Here is a 19,897-nt window from a genome sequence, read left to right as displayed (position 1 = left end):
TCTTTTTAATTAAAAAAGACTAACACACACAGAGTATGAAGTTTGAAAATGCATCTTTTTCTCCTTCCCTTTATAACTGAACTCAAAATAGCCTTCATCCCACTCGCCCCTTCAGAGAAGGAGCTGGTTTGTTGGGGAAGGTTTTGTATTTCTCTCACCTACTTAAGGCCCTGCATATATACTTTTTCCAACTTATCTCAGTAAGCTGATTCTCCCCAACTCTTGCTTTATGAGATGACCAGTATGTCCAACAGAACTTTCTGCAATATTGGAAATGTTACAGATGTGATGGCTATAGAACACTCAAAATGTGCCTCTGAGAAACTGAATTTTTTTACTTTAATTTAAATTGCTACATAGAGCCAGTGGCTCCTGTACTGGATGGCACAGGCAGACTCTTGGTGTCCCCATGAAAGGAGATGAAGGCAAGGCTATGCTTTCCTTGCACACAACTGTGCTACTGATTCAGCCTCAGGTGTTTACCCTGAAGCTGTAAATCCAGCCACTTGTTCTGTGAATCCAGTGGAAAGATTCCCCAGTTCAAATTCCAGCTTATCCATGTTATCTGTGTCCTGAGTTTCAGTTTCCTCATTTGTGATAGTTACCTGATGTATGTAAACAGGTTGCTGGGACAATTGACTGAAACAAAATGGATGTGAAAGCACACTGTAATCTAAATGAACACCCTACAAATATGCAGTATTTATGAAACACTGGCATTAAAAGTACTGTAGAACCACGTGTCAATGTACAGCTCACGTTCTAACCATTTAGCTATGGATGTAATGGGAAAGAGACACATTCTCTCCCTATGGATGCTATACTGTATCAATTATATAGAAAGAAGTGGCAGTTTGGACAACACATGTGCAGAAAGGACACAAGAGGTGGCAAGTAAAACGCCGGCATTCTTTCTCAGCAGATGTAAACCTTGACTAATTGCTTACCAAACGCACTGGGAGTACAAAGAAAAAAATAAAGCTTATTCAATTGAAAAACTTGCCCTTTGGCACTGAATGAGGTTTTCCAGATCTCTTTCCAGCCACTTCTTCTCGAGATTCAAAACGCCAGCAGTCATAGACATCGCCCATGCCTACATTTCCCCTGAGCCCTCAAAGATGAAGGGGACAGTCTGAGCGTTAGACATGGCCATGGTTTATTTAAAGATGAGACACATTTCCTCCAACTTCAAGTTTCCCTCAAAGACCAAAACATTTCCCTCAAAGACCAAAACACAAAGCCTCTCGTTTTTATGCTTATTTCATGATATCTTTCCCCAAGGCTTTATCTTGAGTTCCAGATTCGTGTGTTTAATATACCTAGCCTAACACTAAGTGCAAAGTTGGTCCTCAGAACTAAATTAGTTATATGATAGTGAACATTCTTTAATTTCTTCAGAGAGTCCTTAATGAATTCAAGTTCATAGTAATTTTTAATCACCATAACTATGTATTTCTTCAATATGGGCCTTAAAATACAAATATTTGTTTTCATGATATAATAATAAACTTCTGCAAAAATAAGACTGTCTTCCCCAACAGACTATAAACTCTTTGTGGCTGAGGGTCAAAGCTTAGTTATTTAAAAAAAAAAAAAAAAAACCTGTGTGGATATATACAACATCTCTTATCACCATGCACTTGATCGGCTCTGGCTGTTTACTGATGAGCCCAATCTTTGGTTGAAACCCGATGCACTTTCTGGCCACATCCTTAAAACAACTTAGGACAGCTTTCCATTATCTGGCAGACCACCATCGATCCTAACAGAACTGACAGAGCAATGGTCCTGATGAGAGTCAGTCTGTTCTGACTTCACATAGAGATTGCATTTGAGTCTTAAATACGATGCTGTTTCAACACCTGTCACCCTGGAAAGATAGTAAGTCTTACCCCAAAACATCTCAGGACATAATTTTCAGTCCCCTTGATTCTAAAAATACTGAGTGAGTGATACAGATCTGCCAGTATGCCAAAGAAGGCTTGTGCCATCTGCTTCGTTCTGCTCATGTTGATTATTTTGGGGATGAGAGAGGATCAGACTGGAAGAAGAACATATATATATATGGTAACAGCCAGGAAAGACTGTGTTCCCAGGGGACAGGGGTATACGAGGGTGGAGGGGGAAGTCAGAACACACGTGTAGTTCCAGGACTTCCCCAATGCTACGTAACACAATCATCTAATGGGGGCACAACTGCTTTACAACATTCTTAAAATAAACTGTGACTTCTGGCTTCTATTTCTATTGTCCCCACTGACCCAATCAATGCAAGACCCATTTCTGAGAGGAAATTGAATTTCCACTTTTGATCTTCCAACACAGTTGTTTTTCTCAATATCAGTTCTTCGAAGGACTTTGGTAGCAGTCTCTATCAAATTTTAAAAAAGCTATTTAGAAATGTCATCAGTAGAAAGATGATGTCCAGACCCTCCAGGTAGTCATGGCTGCCATGTCTGCGGACCTTACTCCCATCATGGCCTAAAGGCAAGGACAAAGCTTAATCCACTTGCTGTTTCCTTCTAGTGCTACTTTCTGTCACGCTTCTGTCTTTCTACCTCCTGGAATGTCCTGGGAACCCTTGTCTACCTGGCAAATTTCTACTTTGTCACTCCCAGGCAGAGACATGAGTTCCTCCTCCACACAGTGAGGCCCAGTAGAGATCTCCACCTTAATGTGTTTGAAGAGCTTTCATTCTAGTTTATCCTTATTGTAGGAAACACTACCTGCCCTTCTATTCTGCTCTGAGAGAGCCACCTGCTGAGCCATCAGGTTTGTTGCCTATAGGTTCTTTTCAGCTGTCACCTTGAGAGACTGAATTTTAACCCAGTGACTAAGCTCTTACTTTCTAAGAAATGAGGCTTAAGATAAACAAGAAAGACAAAGTGAATTATTTCTTTAGTATTCAGGGAGAAAATTGAGAAAGCTGTCCAGATGATGATGCTACAGCTTTGGAACATCAAATCCACATCCTAGCCAGAACATCTGCAAAGGGACAGGGTGTGTTCTGTTTACAAATAGTGTAATATCTAGTTAAAGATGGCCAATTGAATAAAAGCATGTAGCTCTGGTCTCTCCAAAAATTCTACTAAAACAGTAATGGTGGGATTTTTCTAAAACATAGCCTAATATAAAAGGGGGAAAACAATAAATTTTGGAAGCTAAAAAGCAGGTAAACAAGCAGTGATCGACTTGGCCATCCTAAGAAAGCTAAACTTTAAGCCAGCAATAAGAGGCAACAAAACAACCTGCTATACCCTGCAGCATCTACCATACGTCTCCGCAATTTGGTACAGTAAGTACTTCTGGAAGTGAGGATGAAAACAGGTATGAAAGCAGCAGGTGAAAGTCTGTTACTGAAGCACTGAGCCCTCCTGACCTCTCCTGGTGCCTGCAGTGGGGCACTTGCCCTTCCTTCCCCTAGCACAAGTGCTCACTATGGAGAGTGTATGAAAGTGGGGGAGTATTCTGACACAGGGTGAATGTCCCCTCTCTCAGGGCAGGAGGATGGAGGAGTCTTCCCTGGGAAGATGACCAGCCCAAGAGAACAGAGCAAACCATAAGGACAAAGGGGGGTTCCTCCAGGGCTCGCCACCTCACCCTATACAAGGCTCCAGCTGACAAGCCCCACCTAAGTATACAAAGCTCCCATCAGGTCTTTACTGGTTCGACTCACAAATTAGTAGGACAAGGATCACCAGAAATCAGAGGAAGGCACTTAATAGGGAAAACTGACACAAAAACTAACGAGGAAAAAAAGACTATGGAGGGAAGGAAACTTCAAAAAAAGAATCATTAATATCCTAGAGAGAACAGAGGTCATTAAAAGAAGAGCAGGATATTATTTTTTAAAGAGAACAACACCAACAAAAAGGCAGTGGCAGTGCAAGACCCCAGGGGCTGGGACAGGCATTTGAGTCAGACTTTCAAGGGGAACACTTGAGAACCCAGAGAGCATCTGAGAGTCAACACCATGAAGCAACCTCTTATAACTCAGCTAATATAATCCAGAGACTAACATTCATTGACTAAATGGTTAAAATATGTATCATTACACCAAAAAACATGAAAGGAGAGGGGATGATTTTTAAGGCTAGCCCCTGACTGCATCTACATGGAAATGGAGTGAGGCGGTAGAGGTAGGTAGAGGATGCCAATAAAACATTCAAGAGGGAAGGGATGACTCCGATGAGCAGGGAGCTGGAATCTGACACCACAGAAGTGCTTCATCTCTCACAGATCTGGGGCCACTTCCACCACTGGCCTTCCTCATCCGTACAGCACGGAAGCAAGGGGCTGGTGCAGCCAGGATCCCCACGAAAGGGCCAAAGGCCTTCTTCCAGATGGGTCATCCAGTATAGTACCCACCAGGGGAAAAAAAGAGGAAAAGAAATACTGTTGCAGACTCTTGGATCTTTAACACGCCTCCTCACCTCTCCCTACCATATGCATTGTATTTTTAAATAGAAACATTCACACACACACACACACACACACACACACACACCACACACACACACAAAAAAACAAATGTCTACAAGTAAGTAAAATAGATGTGTGCATTGAGAAAGGCAAGGGTTAAGCCCAGGCCTGGTTCTCAAGCTGAGATGGGACTGCCTTGTTTGAAGAGGACTATTTATTACAGAAGACTCTCAGTAGCCTGGTGGGGGGTGAGGGGTGGAGAGCAAGTTCCAAAATCCAGACAAGAGCCTTTCGTATTAGGGGAAGATTTTCTAATCGTTATAGTCAGGAACGGGGATCATTCCTTTATGACAGCTGAAAATATATCCCCCTCCTCCCTCCCTAGAAACCCTTGAGTCTCGCCTTTAGGCCCTTTTAGGGTCTGCTTCTATAGCTGATGGTGGTGATCTCTTTTCCTGGGACTTTAAGTATAGGACATGGAGGAACTGCAGCTCTAATTAGCAGCAGGACCTATTATTTTTCCAATAAGGTTACCATTCAAGGGAAAGAAAAGCCTGTTTCTTTCTCAGGAAGTGTGTGAGAATATAGGCTCACACTGAGAAGAGAAATGTGAAAAGCATATTAGTTGCATTGACCGTGGGATGCCCGGTTTGTGAGTTAAAATGACCTGAATGACCTTGAAGGATCTGAGATCTAGAAATGATGCTCAAGACTTGGGTGGACTGTTTGATCCTAAAATAACATATCACTAAATAAACAGAAAAAGGCCTTGAAGTGCAGATAACTACATGGCAGCAGGGCATCTTGACAGTGGAATTACAGATGACCTCATTTTTTATTTTTATTTTTTGAATATCTGCACTTTCTAAAGTTTGATAATGACTATTTAGGCTGAGTCTAGGAGTATACCAGGTTGATAAAAGGGAGGAGGTATATTGCAGACGCAGAGGGGAGAATAGAGAAGAAGAGCTCGGAGTCATGAAGCAGTATGGGGCATTGTGGAACACGTGGTGCAGACTGGCTGGGATCAACAGGAGAAGGGCCCAATTCAGAAGACCAATAACAGGGACAGCGCACCTGGCAGGGGACATTGGGTTTATCCTATAGGGAACTGGGACCCAGTGAAAGTGAGGATGTCCCATCTACAGAAGAATTGCAGAGAGGAAAATGTTACATATAATCACTTATCCTTCCCACATGGTAATTCAGTTACCTGGAGAGAACAGCAGATTGAAAGGTACTATTCTGAAATGCTAACTGGTTCTTTTTACATGAGATGAACCCAAGACCAAATCGGATTGCCCTAGACACAAATGTGATGGGCAGTTTTAAAGTAACATGCAGTATTTTTTTCAAGCTCGATGTAGAACTATCCAGAACTTATAGTAAACTGTGTACATGCATGGTTATGTGAGAAAAGTGAAGCCACTGCACCTGTTCCAAAGCTCACCCCACTTCCTCCAGAAGCATGCCCGTCTGCCTCTCGGGACACAGGCCGTATTTTATTAGACACAATTATTGCCAGAAGCTTGAGAATTTTCTCTTTGCTTTTCCATGTCATGTCCAATAAATTCAAAGGATGCAAAGCAAATTGTTCATCCAGGAATACTTAATTTGAGAAATAAAAATATTTATCACTGGTCCTTTAAGATTATCCTGGTTCTTGATTTTTTCTTTTTAAACTGATTAACATTTCATCGGGTTTCCATTTTAAAAGAAAATGGCACTGAAGGGACAAGGCAAGTTTTCCAAGCGACAACACTGGCTTTTCTGAAAGGGGAAAGGAATGTTAAGGAAATGGGGGAGAAAGCTTAAAAAGAGTGGAACACTAGCAAGCAGGGCCTCTTCTCCTTTTCACCTTAAGTCTTTTTTCTCTCCCATTCACAGCTTTAGGTCCTTTGTTTGTTTAACAAACCATTACAATCATACCCAGTTCACTGGGGGAGGAATGTGAACTCTCTGAGTAGCTGTCCTTGCAATCCACATGTGTGGTCCATCTCCCGGCTCATCCGCAGGCGGCTTTCATGTGCTGCTCTGCGCTCCCCGTCACCCTGGAGGCCAGCACCTTGCTCACAATAAGCCTCAATTTCCCACCGCTGCCTGCTCGCGGCTCCTCCCCAGCAGCCGAGAGCAATGTCTCAAGTGGCTCTTCCTCTCCTGCTTGCCTTGCAGTCATACTGTCCACCCTGCTTTGGCTGGCCCCCTTCAGCTCCTGAGACAGACAAGGCCTGCTGTGTTAGCCACCCCCAACCTGTTCGCAGCTCATGGACTCGCCACTGAATACTGGGCAGACACATTCCAGGATCTTCCTGGCTAGCCCTCCTAGTCTTCTAATGTCAGGTGCACTGTAAACAGAAGATACAGGCAAGACTCTCCCCCACTTCACCCCAACTCCCAGCCCTAACTAGAACTGCTAGTGCCTCTCTCAGGTCCTAGTAGATATGTTGGCCCTGTTGGGATTAATTTCAATTTCTTGGTCAATAAATCAAAATATTTAGTGACAATATTGTATTTCAGTAGGAGTCGGAATACTATTTAATAAACTATTTCAGTTGAGCTCATAAAGCTTTCTCATGCTATTCTAATAATTTCCATCTCACAGCCCTAAGAGATAGGTAGAAAAGCATCATTGTCCCCATTTGACAAATGAGGAAACTGAGGCTCAGAGGATTTAAGTTTACTGTCCTTAAGCATGGACTAATGAGATACTGCACTACACTATTCTAAGCAAAGCGCCTAGCATAGAGTGAGTGCCCCAAAGGCATTAGCTTCCATTAATATCATTATTTGCTCCCAGGTGTTCTGAACTAAGCCAAGTGCTCTTTCAACTTACGCTTTGCCATCCCTTCTAGCCACACTGTCTACGTGAGCACTGAAGTTCAGCAACAGCTTTTACAACAGTGTTTTCAAATAAAGCCTCAGGAAGTATGACTGGATTGCCTCGTGTGGCTGGGATGTGACCAGCATCTTTCCCAGGCTTATCTTTCAGTCTACATCTGCCACAAAGAGAGGACAACCTCTTACAAATCCTGTGTACACAAGTTAGGAGTGTTGGCAAGGGGCAACTTTCTTCTTTTGAACTGACAGGGTTGTCTTCAGAAAATTCCATAGATCTATGTGTATTACTAGGCTGTGGATGTGGGACAGCAGAGGTCATGAAAAGTTGCTAACTGCATCATCAAATTCCCTGAAACGCATGTGCACTGAGCTTTAAAAAATGAAAGGGCTAAAAGAACCCTGTTCTCGGGTATTTTGCAGTTTGTGGAGGAAATGTGTTTATTTTCTACTAGAACCTTTTTGAAGTACCCTGAACCTCCAGCATGTTCTTGCCTATGATGTGTTTCCAAGCAATCGTTAATAAACATGCCCAACTAGAAATAATCTTAAAACATGCGCACCTACTGAGTGACAGGAAACATCTGCTGCGAGGCAGGGACCGAGTCCTCCCAGAAGTTTGTCTGAAGATTCAAACCTGTGAGAAGAGACCTTGTACATCGTCAGGGAATGAAGCTAGGAAAACATTCCTCCATTATGCTACCCGCTGAAAGCTTCACTTCTAGAGCACACACACAACTGGCAATGTGCAGAGGAGATTTTCTAGTGTTTTTTCATGCATTTTAATAGATGATCTTTAAGTACTTATATCCTTTGTCCTACTTGCAACTGGATTAAGAAAAACTCTCAACTTTTCCCCTGCTTTCTGCAAGTGGAACAAAAAGAACACATGAAATTGCTTACATAAAATATTCAAAACAGCACTCAGAGGAAATGGTATTTTTTTAAACCAACAGTATTAAAATACCATAAAACAGGTATGCAAATCTATGCAATAACAGAACCTAAAACAAATTCTGAATTGAAAGAAAGTCAGCAAATAACCAGTTGGCACTCAACAAAGGGGCTTCATATAAATAAATATTTATCAAATTTGCAGTACAAGAAGGTTGAAGTCTCCACATTGAATATTGAATTAAATGGTTACTAAACCTGGCTATGCATTAGAATCAGCAAAGAACACTTTTAAAAATACAGATTCCTCGGTGGCCACAGGGCAAATCAGTGCAGACTAAAACAGCATCACTGGGACCCCAAGAATTTATGTTTTTACCAAATCTACAGAAGCCAAGTCTACAGCCAGCTTTGTGCCACTGAACCCTGATGAGCATTTGGAAACCAGCATTTCTGTTCACCAAGTAATTATCAAACTTGGCTTCTTCCTACCAAGACTATTCCAATCAATTGCTCCTCTTACAGGAAAGCTTTTCAGGATTTTCTTAACTAGTACAAAGGCAAATCTGTTATGGAATGAAGCCAATTAATATCTCACCTAAGTGATTTATTCACTTGCCTATTTTCTTCTGTGAATTTGATCAAAAAGGCTATGTCCATTTATTTTGTATGATAACATCCTTTTAAGTTAAAAATGGAAAAATCAAGGCCATTTTTGGACAACTGTTTTAAAAATAATGCATCACAATACAGGAAAAAACTGGAGGTGAGCAGGTTATTTGTCTGAGTCATTTAGGGAAATTGTTTCCAACGTATTCCTTGTTTTGCTTATATAAACACTTTACAAATCATCTTCATGGTCCATCTCTTTTCTCAAAATGCTCAACATTTATTGTGGTGGTTTAATTGGGTGGTCTCCAAAGGCTTGTATAAAAATTTTTTTGAAAGAGCTTTAAAAAGACATTAAAGCAAAAGAGTAAAATTCTTCCAGATGATTCTTCCTTTGCGCCTACCCATCTCACAAACGGACAATACCAATTTATGTATTCAAAGAGGCAGGGGTTCTTCTGCTTCCCAGGAAAGGGTGCACATAACGTGAAGTACGCAAACCAGGCAGTGAAGTAGCTTAGCTTCATTGTGAAAATATTCAAATTATCACAAAAAGAAAGCGATTCCTTTCTGAATTCAACAATACTCCTTGGCCTCCGAGGGCTCACACAGGAGCTTATTCTTAAGCTGTTCAATGTAAGCAGCACTCGTGAAAGAGGAGAACTCTGGCAGGGAGGAGATCAAGTCCCTCAGCTTTTCCCACCTGCCATCTCTGCCCCAGTCTAATGCTTAAATAGTTAACAATGCAACAGAGAGCCCAAGGCAGGCCCGACCTGGGGGGAAAATCATGTGCAGTATATGACGATTTAATAAAGCAGAGAAGAGACAGGAAAAATAACACATCTCAGTTTGACAGGATGCTACTTGCAGACTGCTTTTCAGGTCAGAATTTAATTTCTAAAGCAGAGGGAAAAAAGGATTTTCATAACGTCAATTATTCTTTTTTAAGTATGTGGTTAAAAATGACCCTATAAAATTAAACAATCCTACAGATAAATGTTTCCGAGTTCCAGAGTAACAAGAAGAATCACATTTTTCTAGGAGTGAAGACTGGCAGATGGTAAACAGATTAGTTAATTGTTTTAAATGAAGGGGGAAATATTTTTTGGTAAGTATGTTTATTCGTTGATGACAAAAACCAAAGTTTCACGAATCTAGGGTGTATGAGTTCCAGGATGTGTTTTTGCTGTCACAATATGTTTTTCTAGGCATTTGCTTCTGAGAACAGCATTTAAGAACATGTCTTTTTCTCTCTTAATGAACTGGTTTAGCCGCCTGCTGGGCATTCACTGAAACCCACATTGAACAAAGGGATTTCCTTCCAGTTTCAGCTCGTTCACTTCTAGCGACTCCTGGTTTTACTTAAGCAAATTCTCCAGACTGACTTTTTTATTTCTAATGATTTGAGTGGGAAGGAATTGGGCAACCCTCAAACACTGGGAAGTCTGCCCTGGTTCTCAGTGAAAGAATCCTCTAGACTGACCATGTACAAGGTTTGTTTTTGAAAAGTCTCTCAAATATGTTTTATTTTCCAGATGGAAAGGAGCCCACCGGTTTGGTAGATTACAGACAACTAAATTTTATTTCAGCAAGATGGATCATGGTGAACAATGAGACTACATCTTTGAAATGAAGACCCTGAGTGGGATATTCAGATTCACCTCCAAGCAATGATGTCATTTTAAAGGTGACACTGAGGGGCATGGGGTCACTCGAAGTTGGAACAGATTTGTGGGCCTGGCAGCTGGTCTTCTACCTTCTCCCATTATACATGATCTCCCTGGGGGACCCCATGCATAACCCAAGGTTACAATTACTCCTTGAAGTCAGAAGCCTCCCAAATCTCTATCTTCAATCCTGAACTTTCTTTCAAATTCCAGACTAATACATCTACCTCCCTCCTGCAACTCTCGGATACCTTGCAGTGCCCCTTCAAGGTCACATGGTGGGCTTCAAACGTTAACACACAGACTTGCTCCTCCTCCAGCACTGCCTGTTCTAATGGCACCGTTATGCAGTAGCCATCGGGGCTCCCGGATCCTCACCAGGTGATGGCTACTGTTTTAGGAACTTTACTTAATACCCTTAACAACCACATGAGTAGGTAGCATTAACCCTATTTGACTAATGGGGAAACTAAGGCTTAGAAGTTGTGCCGATTTGCCCATCATCCTACAGCCAGCAAGCAGTTAAGCTGGGCTATGAATCCAGGGTGCATGTCAAAAGTCAACCTCTTCCCATGTCACTTCCCAGCCTCTCCAAACTTAGAAGCTCTGCAGTCTAGATTGTTCTCAGAGATTAAGCTTTACAACCTTATTGTCTCTCAAATCTGTTTCCTTCTCTTAATTCCCATAGCTACCTACTGTTCGAGTGATGTTTTGCCTTTATTAGGGCCTCCAAATTGGCATAGCACGACAACTTTGGAATTTTACTTTGTTTGAATTCCCAATGATTTTCCTGTCTAGCTCATTTAAAACAGGTGGCAGCCTTTGTAATCCCTTGTATTTTCATCCAGCTGAAGACAGAAGCATCCTGAAGAAGTCTGTCTTTGTTAACAATATCTAAACCTAGAGAAGAAATTCTGCTGGACTTCTGGGAGGGGAGAAGGAGAAGCAGAGGAGAAGCTGCCAAAATGACACTCTTCCTACCATCCCCCCATGGCCAACCCCCCCATCCCAGGGCCTGATAAGGAGATATGTCAGCCCCCAGCAAGAGAGGCCCTTGCACCCCTCTGTTCCCTAAGGCAATGAGTAGAATCCTTGAGAAGACAGCTACATGAAGAGTGTGCCTCGGGAGGCCAGACCTGAGGCAGGTTTCCAGCCCTCACTGGTGACCCTGAGGCAGACAGCTACAAGGATTCAATAAATCACTACTTTGATAAACTGAAGGTCAGAGGTGGGTTCCTCATCTTCCAGAGGCCATGAAAATCTCCAGGTCCTAGGACACACTCCATGGGGGAAGGGGAAGCACCTAAAACTTACTGACATGAAATTTTCCTCTAGGTTGGCAGAATGGGAACTGGAGTCCGTTTTCATTATGGGGAATGAAAACAGTAATGCTTCTTGCATACTTGACGATCTGAGGTGAAATGCAGACTTGTGGGGCACCTCAATAAAGTGCAGAATCTTAGAACAGTGCATATCTGTGCTATAGACTAGCTACAACTGCTGGAACTGGAGCTGATCTAGTTTTCAAAAAAAGCCACTGCTTGGTTAGAGAGAGGAGCACGGATTCTGCTTAGGCTCTGGTGACCTAGGGCAGAGGGGTGGGGTGGCGGGGAGGGCAGCAGGCTTATGCTTTAAAACCCTGATGCAGATAGAGAAGGAAGGAAGGAAACAAGGGCAGATGTTAGAGTATACTCACAAGATTAACTCCTCTGATTCCTATGCAAATACCTAGAAAGGGAGAGACACACAAAGTTATCTTTAAAGTCTTTATCATCAGCTCTGAATTGCTAAAATAAACAAAAACACCCAAGTGGGGGGGTGGGGGGAACGGAAGTCTACTTGGAAGAGGAAAGAGAGCAGCTGGTGCTGAAGTCATGAGATCCAGGACACCCCTGTTTCCCAAGCCTGGACGTGCCTCCCAGTGTAGCATGCTGGCACGGAGCGGGAGGGATGATTTCCATAAGATGGAAATGATTGTGTGCTGGAAAATGAGGTGCTTTATGGGAGAGAAGATTCCTAACCCAGAGGAAAGGATATAAATCTTTAATATGTCAAATTTGTTGACTGTAAGATGTTGCAGTAATGATTGGTACTTGCAGCACTAAATGGGCATGTCTAAGGGGTCCGGGCTTTGAAATCAGTCATGTCATCCAAACAAATTCCACTTGAGCTCCATGGCTGAATGTTTGAGACCTTCAGAAGGAGCTTATAAAGGCCCTGGTGGAAACTGAAGAGGATTTTAGATACGCCAAAGACGTGCTGGCCATTACACAGAGACTAGAACTTTTAGTGCCGAGAGCTCTGGCTAGGAGAACCTCACATTCCCGAGAATCAGCAACCAGGGACCCCATTTTCCTACCAAGTAGGCACACTATTAAATCTGATGGGCATGTCCAGGGGAAAGATGACCTGGGAAAGGAGCTGCCCGGGGAGCAAGTGCCCTGTCGCGGAGGCAGAGATTGCCAAGATGGTCTGCTAGGGATTGAGGCACAAAGCCCCCTCTATGTATTTTAGTTATAAGGAGGTGAGAATGCTGTGTTAAATTGTACCCAAGAAGATAACTCATAAGCCAAGGAACATGGAAGCTAGGGTGTGTTGGGCAAGTAAGCAGAGGTTGCTTGCTTTACTGAAAGTGGGGCTGCTCTGGTCTCTCAAGGGTCTAGCCTTGGTTGGCACATGCTTCCCTTGTCACACCAGACAGGTGAGACCAAGAAGGGAAGACAGAAAGAGACAGTCAGTGAACACCTGCATGGCCCAGCCCTAACCCCACCACTTAACATGGACAACTACCTACAGGAGGCTACTTTCCAATCTGTGGTGCCCAGAAACTTGGCAGAGATAGGGGGTTTGCATGGAGAGGGATCCTAGAGAATGGAGAACCAGTTCACTCTATTGTCCCAAACTCAATTTTCATGTGCTTCCTTTAAACAAGCCACAGGCTTAGTGTGTCAGTTACGTCACTGGAGAGAGAGATTTCTGCACGCTAGAGGCAGATCCATATTGCTTCCCCAGTCTCTCTGTTTTTGGATGGTTCCCCTTCATTCTAATCACAATGCTGCTGCCAGGGTGATTCTTCTAACATGCAGACATGTTCCTGTCACTTGCCTGTTTGGAATTCTTCAATGGTCCCATTAGGTTTCTGTCGACTGCAACGAAAAGTCTTGTCTAATCAGAACCACTGAAAGCTTTTAATCAAGAGAGCAATATGTTCAGGCTTGTGTTATAGAAAGAAACTGAGAGAGCAGACATACAGATTATCCTCCTGGATTTATGAGTTATATACATTAAAATGGTCAAACAGTAATTCACATAGCAAAACAAACAAAAAACCCGACTGTGCACACACACACACACACACACACAAATAAGTGCAATAACTGAACTCTGAAGTTCAGTATACAGCTGTTCACAAAGCATTCTAAATCTTCCCTGACTTAGAACAACATCTTCGTGCAGTCTGATTTGAATATGTGGGGCAAATGAGAACCATTTTAGGGAAACAACATAAGATGACTATGATCTTTTTATTTTTATTTTTTTATTTATTTTTATTTTTTTGAGACGGAGTCTCGCTCTGTCACCCAGGCTGGAGTGCAGTGGCCGGATCTCAGCTCATTGCAAGCTCCGCCTCCCAGATTCACGCCATTCTCTTGCCTCAGCCTCCCAAGTGGCTGGGATTACAGGCGCCCGCCACCTCACCCGGCTAGTTTTTTTGTATTTTTTAGTAGAGACAGGGTTTCACCGTGTTCACCAGGATGGTCTCGATCTCCTGACCTCGTGATCCGCCCATCTCGGCCTCCCAAAGTGCTGGGATTACAGGCTTGAGCCACCGCGCCCGGCCATGACTATGATCTTAAGGTGGTTTCAATTTACATGGTGATTGTGTGTTTTATGAACCCCCTCTAATTCCTACTGCTGGAACAAAAAGTGAAAAATTACCTTGGTAAACACCACATCATGGATCAATTAAGTTATTCCCCAAATAAAGTATCCTTTGTTATAGTATAAGCATGTATAATTTCTAGCATTTTAAACATTGATAGAGAAATGTACTTTTTTTCTAATTTTAATATTTAACACTCCTATGTTATGATCCCCAACTCCCTTCATCCCACCACTGATTTCATTTTAACTTTTTGTTTGTTCATGGAAGGAAGTAAGGAAATTTTAATGATATTCCTTAGATAATACATTTTCTTACCTAAAAGTAGTACAATAATGAGTTTTACTCTACCTCAGTCTACTATGCGGCATGCACACTCTACTTAATACTAGGTTGTGTTCCTACAGTTAGTTAAAAAAAACCAACCAGCTGGTAGAAAGACGGTGTGGTCTAGTGTACAGGGCACTGGCTTTGGAGTTGGATGGATCTAAGTTCGAATGCTGGCTCTGCTACTTGGAAGGTATGTAACCTTAGGTAAGTTGCATAACTTCTCTAAGCCTCAGTCTCCGTCACCATAAAATGGGTATATCTATATATCTTGCAGAGCTGCTCTATGATTATGCATAACACATGTATATTTAGAGGCACAATGACTGGTACCGAGTCCAAAATACATGTACGAAGTAGATGTGGCCTGTGAATAAAAAGTGTTAGGGCTGATTTTACATGATGGGTAAGCTCACAACTAGGAAACATGAATAACTTTTTTTGGAGTAACATATATATATATATATATAATAGAAAGTCAGAGTATACATAATGGATTCGCTTCAATCATATTTCTTTAATGTGGATCATCATGACACAATTCCATCTCCTAGCATGTGTTTATAAAATAAATTTCTACTATCCCTGTGCTTTCACATTTTCTCACATATTTGAGAAATTCCTAGATTCTTAAGCATCGTAATCCTATTTACTGAGATTTTAATGGCAATATCATGTTTAACTAGAGAAAACAGTTACAAATGGGCCTGGCATGAACTGGTCCTGCAGGTGCCATAAAGTTACTCAAATGGTATAATGAAGTGATTGAGGGCATTTGGGGATTTTGCTACATTTTTTTCCTTCTGAACATATTGGTGGGGGTAATGGACTAGTTTTAATTAGAACCGTTTGGAGAACAGGAATCCAAACACACGACCTAATATTCTCCTAGTTAGCCTTCTGACTGGGGCAGCTGTGGACAGCCTTCCTTTTTTTTTTTTTTTTTTTGAGACGGAGTCTTGCTCTGTCGCCCGGGCTGGAGTGCAGTGGCCGGATCTCAGCTCACTGCAAGCTCTGCCTCCCGGGTTTACGCCATTCTCCTGCCTCAGCCTCCCGGGTAGCTGGGACTACAGGCGCCCGCCACCTCGCCCGGCTAGTTTTTTGTATTTTTTAGTAGAGACGGGGTTTCACCATGTTAGCCAGGATGGTCTCGATCTCCTGACCTCGTGATCCGCCCGTCTCGGCCTCCCAAAGTGCTGGGATTACAGGCTTGAGCCACCGCGCCCGGCCGCGACAGCCTTCCTAGAAGTCAGCCTCACGATAAAGAATAGAGCGGGAAATGGTTTATCTAGTGAGAGGTTTGCAGGGGGAATCGAATGTAAGATGGGACATAAGAAAACTTACAAAGACAACTGGAATTTTTAAAAAATACACCATTACGACCTTCAAGGACATTTTGCAAAGAAAAAAAAAGTCTGGAGAGAGGCCAAGAGTTATGGTTAAGCAACAGCACTGCAGCTGCAAAACAAGTGAGGGCTGCTTTAGGGTGACATGGCCTTGAACCTAGAATTAATGTATATGACAGGGAAAAACAACAACCATGTTAGATATGAAATTTAAGGCTGGGATTTGGAATCATTATCTTGAAATAGGCGGTTAAAACAAATCCTAATCTTTACATGAGTGGTAGAAAATAAGAAATAAAAACTTCTGATATATAATGGGCCCCTGCCAACCATGAATTCCCTCAAATAAACACTGGATTGAGCGACATAACCTATTTCATAACTCCAGAAAATTTGGCAAGCTGAGAATCATCTCACATTATGATTTTAGAAGAGTAGTTTAGAGACTCTGAATTGTAACATATGTTACATTCTGGATGTCTGATTCTAAATAGTGGACCCTATCTCAGTTTTTTTCCTAATATTTCTTTAAGATAAAACCATTTAAAAACACCTTTTTAAAATATAACAGAAAGAGAACAAGAAGTTTCTAGTGAGCAAGTCATGATAAGTAAAAATCAACTGTACAATGCCCATGATTTCTAATTTAAGACAAATAAATAGCAATGATCATTCTTAGCGTGTCCTCTTGATTTTTTTAGAGTGAAAAACAGGCTTTCATTTAAGTCCACATCTTAATCCCCCAACCTTATTTTCCCCTCAAAGCCTGAAGTTCCTCAAATGTAAATTCTCTCACAGAGTCTCTTCTGGGACATAAGCCCCTCTCCTGTGGAGGAGGCCAGGGCTCTGGTTTGTGCTGCAATGTGAGGAGAGAATGAGAACAGAGCCATGACTGATGGCGGGAGTGCTGGGGGGCAGGAGTTGGAGGGTGTGGCACAGACGTATTTACCTTTCTAAGTGAGGTACAGATGAGTTTCAGATGTGACACGAGACAGAAGCCACATTAGACGTAACAGCAATCCTAAAGAAAAAAACAGTATCAAAAGTTTTTTTTTTTTTTTAAAGCATCAAGAAAAAAACACATTGGTACTATGAATGCTGAAATTTACCCAATCAGAATATGAGTTCAAGGATACCAGGGGTCAAAAATCTCTCTCCATCAACATGCTATGCTATAATGCCATATCCCAGCATTGCAGAGGCACACATTTAACTCCTTAGGGGATCTTTAGTTTTAGAGAAGGCTATACAGTGATGTGGTGAAGACCACAGTATGGTGCCAGAAAGCTTAAATTTCAATCTTGGTGCTACGTGGAGCCACTTAGAGACCTCATGCAATTGGTTTTCTCTCTCTACCTCAGCTTCTTCTCCTGTAAAATGGCAATAATGATTACACCCACATCACAAGACCCTTTTGAGAATTAAATAACCTAATTTGAGATAAATGCTTGACACTGTCTGGTAAGCAGGGAGTATTCATGTATTTGTATTTATTTTTCAGAGACCCCAAGTAAAAATACCTCACAGCTTCAAGCAGAAATTACAAGATAATCATGGCTGGGCACAGTGGCTCACGCCTGTAATCCCAGCATTTTGAGACACCAAGGCAGGAGGATTGCTTGAGAGCAGAAGTTTGAGACCAGCCTGGGCAACATAACAGGACTCAGTCTCTACCAAAAAAAAAAAAATTTAAAGATAATCAGAACCTTTTTAAGAGTGTCAACTAATCTTTTTAAGAGTGTCAACTAAGAAGAACACTATTCCTTTGGGTAAGGGAAACAAGAACCTCAGCAGGGATGAGGGTGAAGAGGGGGAGGGAAGTAAACGCCACTAAAAGACAAAATATGGGGGGAAAAACACCCCACTTTGGCTTGACTTCAGATTTTTTAAAAAGTCAAGACCACTATTATCAGCAGAGGCCTGGAGACAAGAATTTGCTGTGCAGACCCAATCATTCACCTTGAGATAAGGAAAAGGACAGAAACTGGACAGCAAATGATGAGAGGGCAGCAACGAAATGTTTACAGACTGAAAAGAGATGGAAATATAGCTTTCAGTGAAAATAATGAAGACAGGAAATAGATCAATAACTTAAACCCATCAACCCTCACCTCCACAGATATAAATTAATTACTGATTAGCAGTGTAATCCAATTGGATGAATACTTGAGCACCAACCCTAAGTAACCTCCTTCTCTGAGTAGCCCACATTTATGCCTTGAACAAAAAGGCTGCTGTTGTATGTGTTTTTAAAATAACAGAACGATATGAATTTGAATCTTACTAATGCAAAAGACATAAACTTTTAGGTATAAGCTGAGTTGGGGTTTTTCCTCCTGAATTGAGGTTTTTCCTTCAGAAAAATGTCTCACTAAAGGAGACAATATGTAATGTTGCAAAGTAAACATTTGAACTACTTAAAAAATTTTAACAACCTCATTAATATACAAATGATTAATTACAAATGATTAGGTATCTAATTATTACAGATGATCTTTATAATAGTCATATCTGATCTTATACAACTGACACATTAATTTTAAATAGTTCTGTATTTCAGAATAGCTTTCTTGCAAATAAATCTAGTGGTAAGGAGGATGTCTTGTTTTCAACGGCTAGATACATGTTTATTAGGGCTGCTTTATTTGGTCAGTCTGGGTGGACGGGAAACTGTCTAAGAGGGAAATATCTGGTATTTTTCTACTAGGAAGTTAGCTTACGTAGATTAACACACATGTAAACAAACAGACATAACATATGTCCATTCCCAAACTTATTTTGAGAGTTTGACTCTTAAGTTACTTGAAATTATTCTTCTGGGATATTACAGCAGTCTTCAGTCTAAAGAAAAAGGCTCTTTTCTGAAGAATCACATAGTTGAAGTTATCTGATTCTACAAGCAGAGCAAGAACACAATTTTTAACTGCAGTTACTTTCCTGGACTGTCTGTAGTTCTTTTTTTATTAATGTAGACAAAGATATGCCTCACTGCTGAACGCTGAAACATCAAATGGAAAAGATGCAGTTTGATTTCCTACATTCCCTCCACTCTCTGCCTCTCCCTACTTCGGTATAAGTCACACAGAATTACTTCCAGAAACTGGGAGGATTGAGCAGCCAAGTGATGAAGCCTAAAGTGCTATGCTTCATGCTTTTTTTTTTTTTTTTTTTAATCTTCAAGTTAATACTTATCAGGGTGACAGTCTACCAATGATCAAAGTCATGGTAATTTTTCTGTTTCATGAGAAATCTAAAATCTCAGAATCACAACCCGCTGACTCGATCTTATTTGTAACAACCTATCATACAAGTGCCCCTTCCTCTAGGAGATTCCTCCTGCAATTCACAAATGTGAATTTCACCTCTACCATTAATCAAAACAGAACTGCAAATAAGTTTCTTTAAAAATAATCTTGGTAGTGAACATAAAACAAAAATAACATGGAGAGTAAAGTATTAGCCCGTTCCTGTACTTGTCTGCTTACTTACTCCCTCCTACAACACTTTCTAAAAATTTCCATTATGATTTTAAGATGTTATTTTCCCAAAAAATGTTGACAATAATTTCCCACTTCAAGCTCTGGCTTTAAAAAGAAATAGGTTATAAGTTGAGAATAGCTAAAAAAATTGTTTTTGTCCTAGGGTTCTGTGAAATCAGACTAGTCAGTGCTCTAGAATCAAAATTTCCCTTAGACTTTTCACTAAGAAGCAAAGCTGTTTGTTTGCTTTATCTGATAAGGAATTCAAAACATGCAGTGGTAGTAAATCTGGTTAAAGAAATTGTCAAGGGAGGTTTTGAGTTTTGCCATTATTTAACATTACATCATAGAATTAAATCATGTAAAATGGCAGCCTTATCCATCTCAATCACTAAATTTGGTCAAGTGAAAGTCTACAAAATTCTAAATGAAAAG

General features: G+C 41.3%; 2 protein-coding genes across 23 annotated transcripts in view; one reads left to right on the top strand and one right to left on the bottom strand.

Annotated features, from left to right (window-relative positions):
- ZC2HC1B (zinc finger C2HC-type containing 1B) overlaps nucleotides 1-13,998 on the top strand; it is a 99,727-nt gene extending 85,729 nt beyond the window's left edge. The window contains exons 7-8 of one of the 2 annotated variants that reach the window (XR_004442924.1): nucleotides 10,296-10,447; nucleotides 11,276-13,998. Coding sequence is in view for 1 of the 2 variants with exons in the window: in XM_033235196.1 (XP_033091087.1) it covers nucleotides 10,296-10,393 (98 nt within the window). In the remaining variant the exon portion in view is untranslated. Of the gene's footprint in view, nucleotides 1-10,295 lie in introns of both variants that reach the window. The other variant, XM_033235196.1, reaches the window with a different exon arrangement.
- PLAGL1 (PLAG1 like zinc finger 1) overlaps nucleotides 1-19,897 on the bottom strand; it is a 119,657-nt gene that overhangs the window by 10,220 nt on the left and 89,540 nt on the right. For 6 of the 21 annotated variants that reach the window (XM_033235174.1, XM_033235173.1, XM_033235186.1 and 3 more), the window contains 3 exons: nucleotides 16,933-17,004; nucleotides 12,124-12,155; nucleotides 7,821-7,894 (listed from right to left, as the gene is read on the bottom strand). The gene's annotated coding sequence lies outside the window, so the exon portion shown is untranslated. Of the gene's footprint in view, nucleotides 1-7,820; nucleotides 7,909-12,123; nucleotides 12,156-13,532; nucleotides 13,613-16,932; nucleotides 17,005-19,897 lie in introns of all 21 variants that reach the window. The other 15 variants (XM_033235180.1, XM_033235177.1, XM_033235189.1 and 12 more) reach the window with 6 other exon arrangements.

Source organism: Trachypithecus francoisi, unplaced genomic scaffold (genome assembly GCF_009764315.1).
Source record: "Trachypithecus francoisi isolate TF-2019V2 unplaced genomic scaffold, Tfra_2.0 Lachesis_group15, whole genome shotgun sequence".
Classification (NCBI taxonomy): Eukaryota; Metazoa; Chordata; class Mammalia; order Primates; family Cercopithecidae; genus Trachypithecus; species Trachypithecus francoisi.
This window is presented reverse-complemented; position numbering and strand designations above follow the sequence as displayed.